Source organism: Rhinopithecus roxellana, chromosome 5 (assembly GCF_007565055.1).
Source record: "Rhinopithecus roxellana isolate Shanxi Qingling chromosome 5, ASM756505v1, whole genome shotgun sequence".
Taxonomy (NCBI): domain Eukaryota; kingdom Metazoa; phylum Chordata; class Mammalia; order Primates; family Cercopithecidae; genus Rhinopithecus; species Rhinopithecus roxellana.
The window spans coordinates 107,500,084-107,519,183 of NC_044553.1; the positions used below are offsets into that span (position 1 = coordinate 107,500,084).

The 19,100-nt window shown below is 45.2% G+C and overlaps 1 protein-coding gene across 5 annotated transcripts in view; it reads left to right on the plus strand.

Annotated features, from left to right (window-relative positions):
• Positions 1–3,216: 3,216 nt before the first annotated feature.
• The window catches only part of ADAMTSL3 (ADAMTS like 3), a 421,728-nt gene continuing 405,844 nt past the window's right edge, over positions 3,217–19,100 (plus strand). For 2 of the 5 annotated variants that reach the window (XM_030931695.1, XM_030931696.1), the window contains exons 1-2: positions 3,217–3,789; positions 5,262–5,363. In XM_030931695.1, coding sequence (XP_030787555.1) covers positions 5,295–5,363 — 69 coding nt within the window. In that variant the 5' untranslated portion in view covers positions 3,217–3,789; positions 5,262–5,294. The remainder of the gene's footprint in view (positions 3,790–5,261; positions 5,364–19,100) is intronic. The other 3 variants (XM_030931693.1, XM_030931694.1, XM_030931697.1) reach the window with 2 other exon arrangements.

A 19,100-nucleotide genomic window follows, 5' to 3' on the forward strand; every position in this document is an offset into this window, starting at 1 on the left:
TGGCCACACTCAGCAGCCAAATCAGCCAGATTAGCTCCTTTGGGGTTTATTCATTTCTGTTCTTCCCACTTCCCAATCTCTCAACACACCATGCCTTTGGCAATGTCTTATTTAAACATTTGGGCCAAGCCTCAGGTGAGGGGGTAAGGATGGAAGGGAGGTGTGGGTGAGTGACTGAGGGATGGTGAGGCCATGATTCTGTGCACAACATCTGTCAGGTCCAGCCAGCACCCCCAGTGGAGGCTCTCCTCTGCAGCTCTTTGTTGTCCCAACTTACAGTACCTTGGCCACTCACATAGGATTGCTTGACCTGCTAGGGTTAACGGGAAGGCAAAAGTTCTATAAAGGTATTGGTGATGTTTTCTCTACTGCTTTTCACTCCTGGAACACCTGCTCTTTGAGGGGGCTGGCCTCCTGCTAGATGGAACCTGTGGGAGAGAAAGGCTCAGTCCTGGTCTGAGTACTTGGTGGGGGCACTCCTTGGAGGCTGGCTCAGGAATCAGACTGCCCAAGGGAAATGAGACAGGAAGTCCTGCTGAGCCATTCATACCTTAAAGCAGAGCAGTGCATCTCTAATGTTCCCAGCAAAGTCCCCCAACTCCAGAGGCATTCTCGGTGCCTTCTTGAGTTGCAGACACCGGGAGCTCTGCTTAATGCAGCCGCCACTGCATAAGCATAATATTTCTTTGAATTCTCCATTTCATCTTGCATATTCAGGTGACTTTTTTGGATTTGACTCCATGATATGGCAGGGTTGGTTTTAGAATATGAATGATGTAAAGAGTGGTATCGTCTAGTTGCTAAGAACATGTGGTGTTTAAACCTTTCCACTTCAGTTTCCTCATTTGCAAAATGGGAATAAAAATAATATCTACCCCATAGGCTGTTGTGATGACAGGATGACTCGGTACAAGCAAAGTATCTGGAACAGTGCCTGCCGCATCCTAAGTGTTTTGAAATGTTAATGTGGCTATTCCTTTACTGATACTCTAATATGAGAAGCACGAAAAATCAGTTCTCATTATTTGCAGATTCCCTATTGTGAATTCAGTTACTTGCTAAAATTTGTCATCTCCGTTAAATTAAGTTTAGCCTAAAGCTGCCTTCTTACATATTGTAAGTTCAGCCTAAAGGTCTCTCTATACATAGTGAACTGTAACCTAATGATGATTAAACAGACTGTAACCTACTCTTGAAGCAGTCACAGAGTTTTGGCCAATCATAGGCGGTCAACTGTTCAAACCATGTTTAAATAAGGCAAATGCCGAGCTATAATCAATCCAGCTGTTTCTGTACCTCACTTCTGTTTTCTGTCCATCATATTCTGTTTCTGTACCTCACTTCTGTTTTCTGTCCATAAATATTATCTGATCATGTGGAAGCCCCAGAGTTGCTCTGAACCCATATTGTTTTGGGGATATGTGAGGGGGGCTGCCCAATTTTCAAACTGTTCTTTGCTCAATTAACCTCTGTTAAATTTGTCTAAAGTTTTTATTTTAACATCTCATAATCAATAGTTGAAGCACTTTCAAAGTCATTGAACCAGTGCTGAACATTTTGAATCTCTTGAGGCACCTGTTGGAAGCTAAGGTCCAACCAGTCAACCCTCTGTCTTCTTGTTTTAGCTTTCACACTGTGAATGGGTGGCCAGAAGTTCTCTTCATTGCCATGTTTTCACATTTTTTGTCTTTTTTGTTGAGGATTTTGGTGCTTAAAGCACCCCCCAGGCACAGTGCTGAGATGAAGTCTAGCGTTCCTAAGTGGAAGAAGGCTGGGATGTGCGTTGCAGAGAAAATATGTAAGTTAGATAAGCTTCATTCAGGCATGAGTTACAGCACTGTAGGCTGTGAGCTCAGTGTTCAGGAATCAACAATAGATGTTAAGTAAGGCGTCTTTAAACAGAAACATGCATAAAATAAGGTAATGTGTTGATTGATTGACAACAATGTTGTGAGCTTGCAGGAACCCAACTCTGTATTTCCCCTAGGAACAATGGCTCCATATTCACAAATTCATAGTTCTGTCACTTTATAGACCACAACTACAGTGAATAAAGAGGATCGATTGTCCATAGATGAGTTAGTTCTAGTTTAGCCTAGCCCTCCCTACCCTTCACTGGCTACTCTTCCCTCCCCTGTCTCCACACTGACGTGTCCTCTGCTCACTTGCCACAAGTCCAGTCATTTTACATAGAGTGGAGAGACAGCCTTGAAGATCCTCTTCTTGGTCAGAGGAAGTCACCAAAGTAAGGTAAGAATGGGTGAGGAAAGCAGGCAAGGCCAACTGCTCTTGGCAAAGCTCTAACAGTAACCGGAAGGCAGCAACCACAGAGAAGGCAGGAGAGCAACTTATAGGGGTGAACAGTCCAGGCTCTAGAGAGAGGCGGATAGGGGTTCCAGTCCTGGCTTCTCCACTCATGGTGGGCAAGTTATCCTCCCAGCCTCAGATTTATCCTAGGTGAAATGCGATAATGCTCGAATTACTGCCGCTGTGAAGATCAGATAGACACAAAGAGCTTGGTACTCGACAGACACCCAAGGAAATGATGACTGTGGTAGGACTTAGGTGCGGGCATAACGCAGGCTTTAAGATGAATCTCCTGACCCTTGGCTTATCCTGCTGGGACTAGGACAAGGACAGGGACAACCATTTCCTCTTACTTCTCTTCACCTCCAGAAGTACACAGGCAACTCACCCCAGTCTCTGGTCCGCGACACTCTCCCCCCAACCCCAAATCCCAGGCTTGGACACTGCATGATCCTGGTACCTGTGGAGCTCTCAGTTCCCCAAGCCTGGCTCAGACAAGGGGGCGCCAGGTACTCAGTTAAGAGGTGCTCCTGAAGATCCTCGTGGTCCCTGACTGCCAAAGGTCCCAGGCCCCTGGGCGGTGAGCGCTCCACAGTCCATGGTCCCTTGTGTGGGGTCTGTGCTGTGCCGCGGAGGAGGCGCAGGCCAGGAGAGGGCCACTGGTCTCCGACTTTTGTCCTGCCTGGCCAGGAGTGCCTAAGGCTCTTAGGCACGAGCCAGCGGTTCCGGGCAAACCTCCGTGTGGCTGCTGGGCCCGACTTTGCAGAGCTGGCGCCCGGGTCTGGGCGGGGTGGGTGGAGGCTACGGGAGGTGGGGCTGGGGGTGGGCTTTGAGGGGAGCGACGGCATCTCTACTCCGGCTCCGGCTGAGGCGGGGCGGCCAGGCTGGCTCGCGGCGCAGCGGCCGCCTTTCCCCTGCGCGCCTGCCGGCGGCGGCGGTGGCGGCGTCGGCAATCCCGGCTCTTGGCACAACGCCTGGCGGCCGGCCCAGGGCGAGGAGTGGCTTCCAGGAAGCGGGCGGAGGAGCGTTCCAGCCGAGTCTCGCCGTCGCCGCGGCCCCGCGCGCTCTGAGCGGCCCAGGCCCGGCCACACACTGGGTCTCTTCGCGCCCCCGGCGCCTCCGGCTCAAGCCCAGGGCGCGGTGCCGACGCGCAGGGGGACGGGCGTCTGGGCGCGCCGTGCACTTGCCGGGCGGTGCAGGTGGCGGCGCGCGCCTTTCGCCTCTGGGCCGGGTCCAGCGCCGCGCTCTGCGCGCCCGAAGGGGGCGGGAGAGGCGGGGCAGCCCCGGTCCCAGCCCCATTTAATTTCGCGGCGGCGGCGGTGGCGACTGCGGCGCCGCGGGCTGGAGGCCGGCGTCGGGGAAGGTCCGGGTCCCGGATTCCGCACGAGGTGTTGACTGGCGGCATCTGCCAGCTTCTCCCCCGCGCGCGCCGAGCCCCAGCGGCCCTGGGGCTGCACATCCCAGATACTTCTGCGGCGCAAGGTGGGTGCACCGAGCTCGGCGCAGGGCGGCCCCGCAGCGGTCGGGGGAAGGCACTCCCCAGGGGGAGTAAGACTTGGAGCAGTGGCCTCTCTAAGCAAGTCGGGGGACCCCAAGCAAAGTCGGGGCGTGCCACGCGGGCCCCAGGGGGCCTCAGGACTGGGATGCTCCTCACAGCTGGGCACCTCGGGTCGGGCGCGCTCCGTGGCGTCCCGGAAGGTTCAGGGAGAGTCTTTCGGGGGCACTTCGCGGGCTGAGGGGCGTTCTTGATTATGGGGGAGCTCCACAGGGTTGGAGTTTTTCAGGATTGGGAGTTAGTAAGCAGAAACCTCGCGTGTCCGAAGGTCCGGCCGACTGGCAACTGGGGAGCGAGCGCCCAGAACGCCAAGGGTTGAGGCGATGCGCGATCGTGGAAAGTGGGCTGGGGGTGACCGGGACGCGGCTGAGGCCCTGGAGGAGCGACTTTGAGGCAGCGGGTAGTCGGAGGAGTGTGCGCTAGGAAGGCTGGTGCGAGCGGGCGAGGGGGGCGCAAAGTCCCAGGGCCCCGCGCTGGCCGCCTCCCTCCAGCCGGGAGTCGCCGCCTCAGGTCGGAAACAGCAGCACATTTGCGGATCGCATTAGGCCAGGCCCTTAATGCTTTCTCCAGATGGAGAGAAGCCACCGACCCGCCCCCGGACATCAGCTCCGCCAAGGCGCCCCCGAGGCGAAGCGAGTCGAGTGTGACCTCGGCTTTTCCAGTCTCGACTCATACTGGTTTCCCTGTAAATTGACAGGAAAAGTAAGGGAAAGAGTCCCCGCTTCCCTCCTGGTTTCAGCTGACCTCTGCTGGCTCGCCCTCACTTACTTTTAGGAGATTGTGTTAGGCTGGCTTGGGGGCTATGTCCTTCAAATCTCCCTGAACTTAGCTCTCAGGCGTCTCTGTGGTTGTGGGTCTCCGTGGTTGTGGGTGCGGGACCTTGAGGGCGCACGTGTCATCTAGCGAGGAAAGCCTTGAACTATCAGAGTCTGCGTTTCAGTCCTAAAATGTCACTATCTTGCTGTGTGACCTTAGGCAGGTCCTTTCCCTCTCTGGGCGGCTTTGTTGTCTTAGTCTCATTTTTGCCGCAAGCAGCAGAAGCTGGCCTAAACCTTGGCACTGTGCTGGCTTCCTGAGTCTAATGCCAATAGCCACACCCTGCTGCTGACAGATGGGCTGGGAGGTGGCTGGGGCAGGGATATCTCAGCTTCTGAAGAGCTGGAGGTATGAGTTGCCCACTGGAGACAGGTACAGCCCTCGCCTGACTTTGATGTGGACCTTCTAAAGGGACCCCAGTTATCCTGCACCCTGTAGTAGGCAGCCCCAACCTGGGCCAACACAAACCTTTCCAAAACAGTATCTGGGCTTCAGGGTCCTTCCATCTAATGGGTCTCTTAAGTCATGGTTACTGCCATGGGGGCCAGAGCTGGTTGGTAATGAACTCTTTCCTCTTTTGTAGGCTACAACTGAGACCCAGAGGAGACCAGACCCCATGGCTTCCTGGACGAGCCCCTGGTGGCTGCTGGTAGGGATGGTCTTCATGCACTCTACCCTGCAGGAGGTAAGGTCATAGGGAGGGGAAGGGAAATGGTGGACATCCCTCTGTTTACTCAGAAGCATTATTGTAGACCACCTGAGATGTGGCATGATTAGTGTTAATCCTACACCAGAGAACTAAACTTTCTTTCCTGTCTCCAGCCAATGGTATTTCTGGTTGGCTTTAAGGATTATCTAGATCCCTTGGGTCCTCTCTGAATCCTGAGTAGGGCCTTAATAGCACTGTGGATACCGTACACCAGTGATGACCTGGGGCTGTGATGGACCCTGTCATTTCAGACTAGAATGGCTGTCTGCATGTGCCCAGTAGAGGCTGGATTGCCGGAGACCAGGAAACAATTAATGGGCAGAGCCAGGTTCTGGCCCTAGCTAAGCTGCTAAATATTCTGAGTTTACATCTATCATCACATATCCCACTGTTTTATCCCACAGTCCTCTCTTTAGACTTCTGCTGTCTTTTCCAACCAACTTGAGAGGACCCGGCTCATGAATTTCATCCTTATTTGCCTATAGGACAGACTCAAACAAAGGAGCGAGGCTAGCATTGCCTAAGAGACATAGGGAGTAATGGCGACAGTGGCAAAATGCAGAACACATGCTCCATCTATTAAGAGCAGCCTCTACTCAGTTCCATCTGATCATTGCTAAGTGGAGACACAAGCCCAGGATTGCCAGATCTTATTTTTCAAGCTAGCTGGATCACCTAGATTTCTCACAAAATTTCCCAGTTTTTAAAGCATTGAAAGGCGGATAAATGTGTTTGCACCCTGGATTCAGCCAAGCAGTTTGCAGCCCCAGATCTAAAGGCAGGGCACATCTTAGTATTGTGTCCCAAGGGCTGCTGCTAGCTCCATACAGTGTCTTATGAATTAGAACAAGGCAATCCCTCCCTGCAGACATAACTTCTCAAATACATGGCTTGGTGGCCTGTGTATCCTCAGGGTCTAGGAAGGGACTTGTCACTTAAGGGCTTAAATGTCTGTTAAATAAGCATGCATCCATGAGTGAAGATACATACCCTGGGATAAATTAATCAAACTTCTCTGCCTCTTGTTTCACTTTCTTGGACTTAGTGCCTCTAAGGCCTCTTTCGACTCCAATGCCCTGTGAATTCTGTGATGCACAAAGAACTGGTCAGCAAGGTACATCTTCTCCCCATTATCCCATTTTATCAATGCTCTCCTATAATCATATTAATAGAGATCTTTTTTTTTTTTTTTTTGAGACGGAGTCTCGCTCTGTCGCCCAGGCTGGAGTGCAGTGGCCGGATCTCAGCTCACTGCAAGCTCCGCCTCCCAGGTTTACGCCATTCTCCTGCCTCAGCCTCCCGAGTAGCTGGGACTACAGGTGCCTGCCACCTCGCCCAGCTAGTTTTTTGTATTTTTTAGTAGAGATGGGGTTTCACCGGGTTAACCAGGATGGTCTCGATCTCCTGACCTCGTGATCCGCCCGTCTCGGCCTCCCAAAGTGCTGGGATTACAGGCTTGAGCCACCGCGCCCGGCCTAATAGAGATCTTTTGTTAGAACAAAAATTAAGTCTTTTCAGGATGATACTAGGGTTCCCTGGCCAGTGAGATGACTGTTGAGGTAAAAGGGTGGAGACTTACGTTTCTGTCTCATCAGCAGATCTGAAACAGGCTTTGAGAGCTTCAGAGATTTGTTCCTGGTCAAATGGGGCTGAGGCTTCAAGGCACAGTGTTTCATTTTGCCTTCTTTCACCTTATAAAATTTAAATATGCTTTGAGGCAGTCTGTTGACCTTTGGCCAAGGGCAGTGTTTGCCCAGCTTGAATCACTCACTGACCTCTTTTGGATTTTTCCATATCTGTGTGCCTGTGGCAGTGCTGTTTCCATGTATCAAGGCAGTGTGCATAGAAGGTCATAAAAGGAGGTTTCAGACCAGCGGTCTTCATCATTCACGCCACCCACTGTTCGGATCCCAGTAATGAAGCGGTATAATGAACTAGTGTAATATTAGTATAGACCTCAGAATTGTTTGGAAGAGTTAATCCATTGTGAAGTGGAAAAAACTGAAAAATCAAACCAAACAGTGTCTGGCATGTAGTAAGTGTACAATAAATGTCAGCATTCTACTGTTGCTGCTGCTTGTCAGCATTAGAAGCTTGAAGCAAGCGCAGTGCCTGTATTTTCTGGTGTAGAGCCTGTAGGGGGCACTCAAGAGGTATCAGCTGTGGAGGGCCTGATCTTCCGGGAGTGTGGGTGGGTGTGGCCAGGTCTGTCTCACCACAGGCCCTGAGAGAAGGTTCTAATGAAGGGTGGTAGGTCAGCTCTGGGTCCCTGTCCATGGGTTGGACGCTCTGTCTTTTTCGTAGAGTCAGCCTGAGTTTGACTTAAAGCCGCCTCTCTGAAGTATCTTGTGATTTTGGTGTTTGGGTGGGGCATAAGGTGTTCCCTAGCATCTACGCTTGCTTCGCATGTGCTGCCACCAGGTGGTTGTTAGAAAACTACTAGATGCGTGAGGCTGAGCTGTGCGGAGCAAAGGATGTGCCAACTAATTAATAACAAATAGAGCTTCTTTTCTTTTTTTTTTCTTTTATTTTTTTGAGACATGGTTTCACGCTGTTGATCAGGCTAGAATGCAGTAGCATAATCTCGGCTCACTGCAACCTCTGCCTCCTGGGTTCAAGCAATTCTCGTGCCTCAGCCTCTGAGTAGCTGGGACTACAGGCGCCCACTACCACATCCAGCTAATTTTTGTATTATTAGTAGAGATGAGGTTTTGCCATGTTGGTCAGGCTGGTCTCGAACTCCTGACCTCAAGTGATCCGCCCACCTCAGCCTCCCAAAGTGCTGGGATTACAGATGTGAGCCACTGCGCCCGGCCACAAATATATTTTCTTTATTGAATCTGAAAATGTAAACTCTTATATTCACTGCCCACAAATAAGTGTGATAGATTGTAGAGCAAGGTATGAGGCTGGCAGTTCCTTGTTTTTGTAACTCGTTCTTGACCATTCCTGGAGGAGCTCACTGTTCCCCTCATCCAGACAACTGGAGCGGCCTCCCTTTTTCCTGTCTCACAGGCCCTGGAAGCTTCCTGTTCCTCCAGGCTTCTCCTTACAGACCTGATTTTCCCAGAGAAGACAGCAGCTGCTGTTCCTATTCTCTCTTCCAGCTTGGAGTATTTGAAAGCTTTTCAAACTTTATCCAGCCTGGAGTATTTGAGAGCTTTCCAAACTTTATCCTGAACACCTTGAAGATGAGTCCTGTGTTGACTGTGCCCTGAATTACAACTTGCCCCCTCCCTTTTTTTTTCTCTTGCCCAGGAGAAGAATAAACAACCTTACCTGTTCACCAATTTAATTGTCATAGGACGGCTTCCTAGCTCTCTGGCCGAGTGCCTTTAGAAACTGTTTTAACATTGGTCATGTGGCTTGCGATTATCTCTTTAAACAACCATGTCAAGATGGCTTCATGTATATCTGAATGGCCCTCCACCATGTTTTCCCCTGGGGAGGTGCTGTACTGTTTAGATTCTCTGGCAAATTCTGTCCTCTCCCATTTCCTGTGACTCTGGATGGAATATCCTTTTCAGAAGAATGACTTGATCTTTGACCATCTCCACTGCCAAGTTCATAGATATCTACTGGAACAGATCCCTCGAGGTCACAGTTTTGAAAGACAGGAGACATTTGGATGAAGTCCTGGAAGGTCTTATAAGTCTGTGGTGACCTCCTCTGGAGGGAGGATTTTGAAAATTTCAAAACACAACTTGTAAAATAAGCAATATTTGAGTTGGCTCCTATCCTGTCCCCTGGGTCTTGTTGGTGCATAAGTATGAGACAGAATTATTTAACTGTTTTTTTTTCCTGATCCTGAGGCTGGAGGCTAGTGTAGAAGGCTGATCTTGCAGAGGGCTTTGAGGTAGGGTAAGAATGGAAGGCCAGGTGGCCTCGGGTAGGTGCCCTTTGAACTCCTGTTGCCTTCATCATAATATTTGGTGGAGCTGCCAGGCTGAGAGTGTGGATGTCCTTGGGATGTGTGGCAGGTTGCCTAATGCCCCCCAGATATGTCCGTGTCCTAATCCCTGGAACTCATAAATGTTCCCTTACATGGCAAAAAGGACTGGGCAGATGTGATTAAGAATATTGAATTGGGGAGACTATCCTGTATTATGCAATCACAACAGTCCTTATAAGAGAGCCACAGGAGGGTAAGAGGCAGAGGAAGTAGAAGATACTACCATGGAAACCAGAGGCTGGGAGAATGTCGCCAGGAGCTAACGCATCCCAGCAACCTCTAGAAGTTGGAAGAGATAAGGAATGGATTTTCTGCTCAAGTCTTCAGATGTAGCTGGCTATAGTGACACCTTGATTTTAGTCCTGTAAAAATGCATTTCAGATTTCTGACCTTTAGAACTGTAAAAGAATAAACTTGTGTTGTTTTAAGACCTAAAATTGTGGTAATTTGTTACAGCATCAAGAGGAAACTAATACAGGATGTCAAGGGTGGCCTTTGAATCTTGCCCTGCTTGCTGCCGCCAACACAGGCATCCCTTCTCCACCTCCAGTAACCCAGGTGCAATCATAGGTTCTGAGAGAGGCTGACAAAGTCACAGAATTGACATGAGGACAAAAAAAGTGCCATTTGAGTGTTGGTGGCTTAGCCCAGGCCTCTTATTCACCTTATACAACAATCTCACACTCCATAGCAATTTCACCATCCAAGTTCCCCCAATTGACCCTGCTATTGCTATCACCCTTGATCATGTCAATCATGGGCAGTGAGGATGGAATCCTAAGGAAGACAGTCCTGGGTCAGGGTTCAGGGAACTTCCTTTGTGGGTAAATCAACTCAAGGTAGCCCTGACTCTGACATGGCACATAATTCCTTTTAGATCAGCCTAGATTTGGCTGGGTTTGGCCCCTCGAGAAGTCATAACCTTGTGTCTGAGTGTTGCTCCATGTTGGGTGATCTGGGAGAGTTGGGGCCTCTGAAAGACACAGATTTATTGAGAAGTGTCATTTCAGTAAGGTATAAATATGGAGCCAATCACTGGTCCAGTCATGCCTTGTGAAATCGCCTTTTCCCATCCCTTAATGGAATCTTAGGAAGATTCAATTTTGATTATTAAAAGTTCAGTTCATTTAAAGTTTTGATTCTCAACTTGATTTAAATCTTGTCTCCCTTTCCTGTAGTCTGGGCTTGACACAGGGCTTCAGGAACCCGAAGTTGCACAGGGCTTTTTTCCCCCTACCATGGAATGGTAAGGGTGTGGTGGGGACTGGTTCTGAGATGCTTCTTCCTTTTATTTCTTCTGGATCCAGCTTTCCAAGGGTAGGAAACAAGGAGGGGGAAGAGAACAAGGGCAATCAGCTCTTTACTTAACTGGATTCCTCTCTCTGGTAGTTGTCACTGCCACTCCAGCTCTTTCTCAACCCTCTGCCCTCTGGGTAGCAGATGTGAGTTCTTTGGAGGGCTCCACAGGACACTTCCTGCAGCAGGCAGTCCAGCTTCAGCTTGCCACTTGCTGCCGGGGTCTTCTCACCTAGCAGGCAGCCTTATTGGATGAAGTGTTGCCTGGAGAGCTCAAACCCAGCTCCCTTTGGTGTGGTCTAGCTGACCCATAGGAAGTACTGCATCTTACTGTGCCAGACAGTGGGAAGATGGAATGCTTCAATGCTGCCTCCTCTCTCTGTCCTGCCAACTCCCTTCAGTTCTCCTTTCCTTGCTCTGATAGGCCTAGGGAGAGATCAGCAGGCCCACAGTCTAAGCAGATGTCCATCTGCGGAGTGGACGGACATTCTCTTCTTGCAGCCGCCCCCAGTGTCTATGAGTGTTTCTCGTTTTCTTCATTTTCATTTCTAATGGCTGTGTTCCATTGTACTTATGGATATGCCATAATAGCATAAGTGGCATTATGTGTTATTTAAACCCATTATTTCTTTATTGAACATTTGGGTTGCTTCCTGGATGGTTTGTTCACTCGTGTTTACCATCAGACACCTGAAATGAACATCTTATGCTCACATCTTTGCTCACTTGTTTGAGTATTTCTTTAGAATAATCCTTTCTTATTGTACTGTGCTTTGCTACACACTTGATACACATTGTGGCCTTCCTCCTTTCTCCCTGTTTCAGTTCTGCATAGAGCTTTTCCAGCACTCCAGGTTTAATGTCATAAATGTACTTCCCGTGACCTTGTCCCCCAAGTGATTTTGGATCAGTCCTCCAGTCTGTGTTGACACTGGTGATGGAGTCTGAGCAGGAAGATCTTGGGTCATCCTGGATGCAGACTGAATTTCATTACAACGTTGCCCCAAAGCCTGAAAATCTGCAAGACAGAGTCATTGGCTAGATCCAGTGAGAATCCTGTGGGAGAATGAATGGGAGCCCTCTCCTTGTGTGTTGCCTGCGATCCCTGCACTCCTTTTTCTCCTTCTACCTCTGACCTTTCCATGTTACTCTCTTTCTTTGGCTCCTCTGTAGCTTTTAAAAAAGCTTTTCCATTCCAGAGCTCTGCCTTTGCCCTCCCCTCTCTCCCTCCACATGTTCTCCCAGGCAGCCTCCATCTCTCCAGAGGCTCCTGCCTGGGGGTTATCACGTGGAGACCCAGGTCTCATGATGATACAGTCTCTCAAATGTAAACTTTTGAGGTTTTCTTCAAATAGCATTATATATACCGAAAAGATAAAAAGTTATCCATTATTTTACATTAAGTGTTAAATGTAAACATTAAAAATAAACACAATGTCGTTAACTCTGTTTTGGCTTTTCTTCTTTCTTTCTTTCTCTCTGTTTTTAAACTCAAGGGTCCCTTCAAAATGGAAGAGGCTGAGCACCTCAGAGAGGCTTCTGTTTGCCTCTTCAATGAGCTGCAGACCAATATATCCATGAGCTACCTTGCACCAGAATGTTCCTTGGTGGTGTCAAGCACAAATGCTTCTCAAACCAAACTCCTTACCTCTCACTGCGCTCTCTTGCTGTGCCTAGATTCTCCATCACCCAGCCATTTGCGCCAGATCCTGGCATCACTGTAGATGCCTTCTTCTTTATTGTACCTGCCCTGTAGTGGCCATTCAGCCACTAACTCCCATTTGTCCCATCTCAGAAATGTCTTTTAAATGTTTCCTCCTTTCAGTTTCCATTGATGCTGTGTGTTTGAAGAGTAGGGACATGGCAGCATGGAGTATAAGGATGAACAAAGATAGTCTGTGTCTGGGCACAGTGGCTCATGCCTGTGATCTGAGCACCTTGGGAGACCAAGGCAGGAGGATTAGTTGAGGCCAGAAGCTTGAGATCAGGTTGGAAAACATAACAAGACCTCATCCCTACCAAAAATTTAAAAAATTAGCTGGGTATGATAGCTGTGCTTGTAGTCCCAGCTACTTGGGAAGTTGAGGTGGGAGGGTCGCTTAAGCCCAGGCAGTTTGTGGCTACCCTGGGGACGACCTTGAAGAACATGTAAAGGACTTTACTCTGTTAATAACATGGAGTTCTGTGGTTGCTGATCAGGAAGTGGTGGAGGCACCATTGTGACACCATTGGACCACTGGGGACACACTTCTGCAAAACATAATTGGGAGCCCTCTTCTAGGCAGGTAATGATGAGACCTTAAACCCAGTTTTCAAGAGCAAACTGGGTGGAGAGTTAATTGTAGACAAGAGGATATGAACGTGGGGATGATGTTAGAACCTGAAGAAGTGGAACTTGGAACTTGGTAAGTGGGATTGAGAGAGAGAGGGAGGAATCAAAATTTCTTCAGGTTCCAAACAAGTGTTAGGGACACATGAAGGTGGAAATTCACCCTGATCTTGGGAAATAATTGGTTACATTTGAAGGAGTAGTTTGGGGGACTACCTGGAGTCTCACCTTTGGGGGAAGGTGAGGCACTGAATAAAGGAAGTATATACTACTCTTTGAGAGAGAAACAGGGTCATTAGAGAGGTTTTCCTTAGCAGAGTGTGTTCAGTATATTCATACCCTAAAAAGAAAGCAGCCAGGAGAAAGGGAGAGATTGAAGATAGAAGAGGAAAAAACCAATTACATGTAATTGTTTCATAACAGAAAAAATGTAGGCAGTGTTCCTCCATTGCATTCCTAATGGATCTTAAAGCACCAAAGCTAACATCTTATGGAAACCACATTTCAAGGTTTATGATTGTGATTGCTTTCAGTTTATTTTTACAAAGATGCTAATTTCCATAAATAGCATGGAAGCATAAAGCAGTTTCCTCTCCAAGTATTTCATGCAATTACTTTCTGGAATTTGTCAGCACTGAACAGCTCCGGCCAACGTATGCTATAAATTATTGTGGTCAAATACTCAGAAATACTTTTATTCTCCAAGCCTTCATTTACAAATAAAACGACATTTTATTTTGAAAATAATTTAAAAACAGAGTAACTATTTTACTAATAAAAGAATATTTACAGTTTTAAGGGGCTCTAAATTCTCTTTACTCTCTTTTGAAATTACCTTTGTGATTTTTTAATTTAAAAACAGCACATATTCATTATAAAAATATAGAAAACACAGGAAGGGACAACGATGAAAATAAGCATCACCTTTAATTCTACGAATTGTTAGGATTTTGTTGTATAGATTTCCGATATTCTTCTTAGAATATTAACAAATATGTATCTTTTAAACAGTGGCTATACTCTACTTTGATAACTATTTAAAAAATTTAACATTATGAGGAATATTTTTTACATATCATTAAATATTTTCCTATAGTAATATTAAATGTATTCCTGCTGTTACATCATTTGGATGCGTCATGCTTTATTAACCAGTTCTTCACACTGAGCGTTGAAATGTATTCAAATAAGTGTTTGTTAAGACATATAATTTTTGGGTCAAGAAGTTTGTGAAATTTTAAGACCTTTAATATATACTACAAATTGTCTTTTAGAAAATTCCATTAATGTCTATGCTTACCTTGCAATAGTTGGCACTATAAGATTAAGGAAATTTTATTAGTAAGAGGTTATTAAAAATACTTGGGGGCCATTTGTATTACTGCTTTTTTGTATATTGTCTCCTTAAGGCATTAGAAATGGAATAGCAGGACTGGGCACAATAGCCACACCTGTAGTCCCAGCACTTTAGGAGGCTGAGGTGGAAGGATTGCTTGACCCCAGGAGTTCAAGGCCAGTCTGCACAGTATAGGGAGATCCCCATCCCTACAACAGATAAAGATAAATTATCTGGGCGTGGTGGTGTGTGTGCTTGTGGTGCCAGCTACTTGAAAGGCTGAAGCCAGAGGATCACTTGAATTTGGGAGGTTGAGGCTGCAGTGAGCTCTGATTGTGCTATTGCACTCCAGCCTGGGTGACAGAGCAAGACTCTGTCTCAAAAAAAAAAAAAAAAAAAAAAGAAATAGAAAAATAAATTTTCATCTTCATATGTATGCCTATTTCTCCATGAGAATCTTACTAATTTGTAAGTACTCCTTATATATAAAGAGTATTAATTTTTTATCTTATGTTGCAAATAATTTTCCCATTTTGTCATTTACATTTTATTTTTGTTTATGTTTTGGATATGCTGCCATTAAAAATTTTTAAGTAGTCTACTCTAGGAGTCTCTTAATTTTTTAACTCTACTTTGGTCATGCTTAGAAGTAACTGCATGTTGGGAGAAAATATATGGATATCTATATTATCACCTAGTCTTATATTTTGTTTTAAATATTTAAATCTTTATTTTAGAATATATTTAGTCAGTTAATCTTTCCGTCTTTTCCTATGCTGATTCATACTTTTAAAGTTATTGTACCTTTGTAATGTGTTGGTATCCACTAAGGCAAGACCTCCCTTCATTATTATAGTTTTGACTAGTCCAGGTCTTTAAATTTTTGGTCACATTCCAAGAACAAAAAGTTCTGTTGTTTTAAATGGCATATGGCATAATGGAGGAGTAAGAAAATTTCCTTCTCTCAAAACTTTGAAAAACAAACAGCAACAAAAAGAACAGTTTATCTCTAATGAAGCAAGGAAATGGTGCCAGCTTCCAAACACAAATTATGAAGGTTTTTTTTTTTTTTTTTTTTTTTGAGTACTGTGAAGTCTAGATGTGGGGGAAAGAAGATCCTGAAGATTGGCATGTGTTTCCTTGGATTCTGAGCAGGACAGAGATTTCTGTAAGGATGTCCTATGTAATAAACTTTTGTAAGAACAGTGAAATTGGTGGCCCTGAGTGGGACTTGAAAGAAGCAGGTATTGTCCCCAAAAAGGCCCAGTTTGACACCAAAAATGACAAGGTACATAGAATTGACAGGGAACCCTTATTGACCAAAAATTTTATTGTCCATGTGTACAACACAGCCTCCTACAGAGGGAGATTGGTGGAGGTGAAATGGGATGAAGAGGTCAGTGGGGTGGAAGAGCAACCCTTTCCATAACAAAGAGCGTATAGGTTAGGGGCTCTCTTGAGATCCCTGATGACTTTTGAATGCTGAAAATGAAGAGAAGGTGGGACTCCAAAGAAAAGAAAATAACATATTTAGTGATAGGATTAACCAAACACCAAAGCATAATGGAAGTTAGGGACTACTCTATTCATTCTCTGTCTCATACACCATGTCCTCTTTATGCTGTTCTTCAGCAAACAGCTGACGCCACTAGAAACAACAAAAATAAGAGCCATGGAATAAGCAATTGGGAACATGCTAGACAAAACATGCACCCAACAAGATGAAATATAAAAAACAAAAATATACAAATGGTGATAGAAAAATGATGACAAAGGAGACCCAACATATGCATAGTTAATATTTTTGAAAAAGAGAACAGAAAATATTCAGCAATCCAAGGAAAACTTTTCTCACTCTTTTTCTTCAGGTCTTTGTAAATATTGATTCTGTTTTTTTGGCATTGAGTATTACTGAAGAGAAGTCCGTGGTCAATTTGATATTTTCTGTTTTTTTTCTCATTTTGTCTGACACTATACCTACATGATTTCTTCCTTATTCTGAAGTGTCATATCAGGACATGATATAAACAATTTTTATAGAAATTTTTTTTTAAATCTGTGTGTGTGTGTATGTTTGTGTTTCAGGAACTTTAACAAATGGGGTCATCAAATGTGTAATGTTTTCATTTTTATTTTTGCCATTCTTTTCCTAAGCTCACTTTTTCTGTTGTCTTGAAATGTTTCCTTTAAACTCATATTTCTACCTGAGCTTTTAAGAAGGGAGACTGAGTTGTTCATAATGTGTTTTTGAATTTTTTTGAGTAATTTATTTAGTAATACATGTTCTTTGACTACATTTTGGTTCTGTTTCTTGCTATTTTTAAAAATTTGTGTGCATCGATCCTGTGAACATTCTGTTCTGATGGGTATTCTCTTCTTAATGGGGCTCTGCTCTGTGTGTTTCCCATCCTCCTTGGACCAAGAGACTAACCAGAACATATTTTCTTTCTTGGTAATGATAGAGATACAGAAAACCCAAATGCACATGAGTCTTTTAAGCTTCTGCTTATGTTATTTCTGCTAACATCCCACTGATCAAAGCAACTCACACAGCTGAAGCCATAGTCAGGGAATACGGAAGCATCCTTACCTACTACGAGGCCAGAGGGCAGAGCAAATTATACAGCCTTGTCTGAAGTTATTAGGGCAGGGGAGTGTGCTCCTCCCATGGAGATTTTCTATATCTGTGTGTGTTGGAGGAATGAGTGTTTTTTTTTTTTTTTTTTTAGATGGAATCGCAGTCTGTCGCCCAGGCTGGAGTGCAGTGGCACGATCTTGGCTCACTGCACCTCTGCCTCCTGGGTTCAAGCGATTCTCTTGCTTTAGCCACTCCAGTAGCTGGGATTACAGGTGTGCGCTACCACACGCAGCTAATTTTTGTATTTTTAGTAGAGACAGGGTTTCACCATATTGGCCAGGCTGGTCTTGAACTCCTCGCCTTGTGATCCGCCCACCTTGGCCTCCCAAAGTGCTGATACTACAGGCGTGAGCCACTGCACCTGGCCAGGAGTGAGTATTTTTGAAAAATAATCTAATCTACTGTTGTGGCAGGCTTTTCTTTAAGGCAGCCTAGTTCCAGAGAGCATGCTTTAATCACTACACTTTCATAACCCTCATAAATGAAATTATGACTTTGGGAGGAGTTGACACAAATCAGGTCTCCATGATCTGCCACAGCCTTACTTCATGAAATAGATGTTTATATAACATAGGGGCTGAGCATGGTGGCTCACGCTTGTAATCCCAGCACTTTGGGAGGCCAAGGCAGGCAGATCACCTGAGGTTAGGAGTTCGAGACCAGCCTGGCCAACATGGTGAAATCCCGTCTCTACTAAAAATACAAAAATTAGCCAAGCTTGGTGGCGCACGCCTGTAGTCCCAGTTACTCGGGAGGCTGAGACAGGAGAATTATTTGAACCGGGGAGGTGGAGGTTGCAGAGAGCTGAGGTCACACCACAGCACTCCAGCCTGGGTGACAGTGCGATATTCTGTCTCCAAAAAAAAAAAAAAAAGAAAAAAAAAAGAAAAAGAAAGATGTTCATAATTTACAGGCAGAGGCTTTGATTCTTTATTTACTATCTCACTCATAATCCTAACTCTAACTCTAGACTGAAGTCTATAGCAGTAGAAATCCAGAAAATAATTCCTCTTAATCCCCTAGGTCAGTGGTATTATTTAAATTTTTTGACTGTGACTCACGGGAAGAAATGCATTTTATATTATGACCACACACACACGCACACACATACACACACGCACACACGTATGTTTTTCATATTACTTAAACAAAAGTTCTGGGAAACAATACTTATCCTATTTGTTTTTCCTTTCCGTTCTATTTCATTTCATTCTATTCCAATTGATTCTGTGAAAAAATGGCTAAGACCTAATCAATTCATTTTATAACCCACTAATGGAATGTATTCACAGTGTGAAAAAATACTGCGCTGGTTAATAGACCCCATTCTCTGTCTACCTGTGTGTGTATAGAGGTTGGTGTCTGGTAACTGAGACACTCAGCACAACTGCCTGATTCTGGTCAACTGATGCCTATTTTAACTTTGCTCTCCTGGGATGGTGTCTTCTGGGCTACACCAACTATTGCCAATGGTGTGCAGATAAAACTGTAATTTACAGCATGCTTAGTTATCAGCGTTCTTCAGAGCTATCTAGATGTTCATATTCTTTCACTCCTTTGACCTAGTAACTTGAGGAATTATATTAATAGGTTTCTGAATATTGAATCATCCTTGTGTTCCTGGCATTAACTGTACTTGGCCATGGTATATATTTTTTTTAATATTCAGCTGGATTTGGTTTGCAAATATTTTATTGAAAATTACTACATCTGTATTCATAAGAGATGTTGGTTTGTACTATATTTTTCAGGTTTTTATATCAAGATTTTTACTAACCTCATAAAATGCATTGGGAACTTTTCATAATTTTTCCTTTTCTGGGTCTGTTTAAATTGCACAGAAATAACCTGTTCCTTGAAGGTTGGAAAGAACTTGCCAATAAAATAAAGAGGACACAGAACTTTTGAGGGGTAGTACTACTTTGACATCCTCTTTACTTTTTATACAATTGTTGGAGTGTTCGGGATTTCTCCAGATTCTTTAATCCGTTTTGATCAATATAAAATACAAAAAGATAATTTGTATTTTCCTGGAAGCCTTCTGGACAGCAAAGGCAAATATTTTATACTTTTTCAAAAAATTTTCAAGTTATTTTGCAATGACATTCTGATTTATTCTCTCTTCAGAGAATGTGGGTTTTATTTCGTCTCATTTTTTGAAA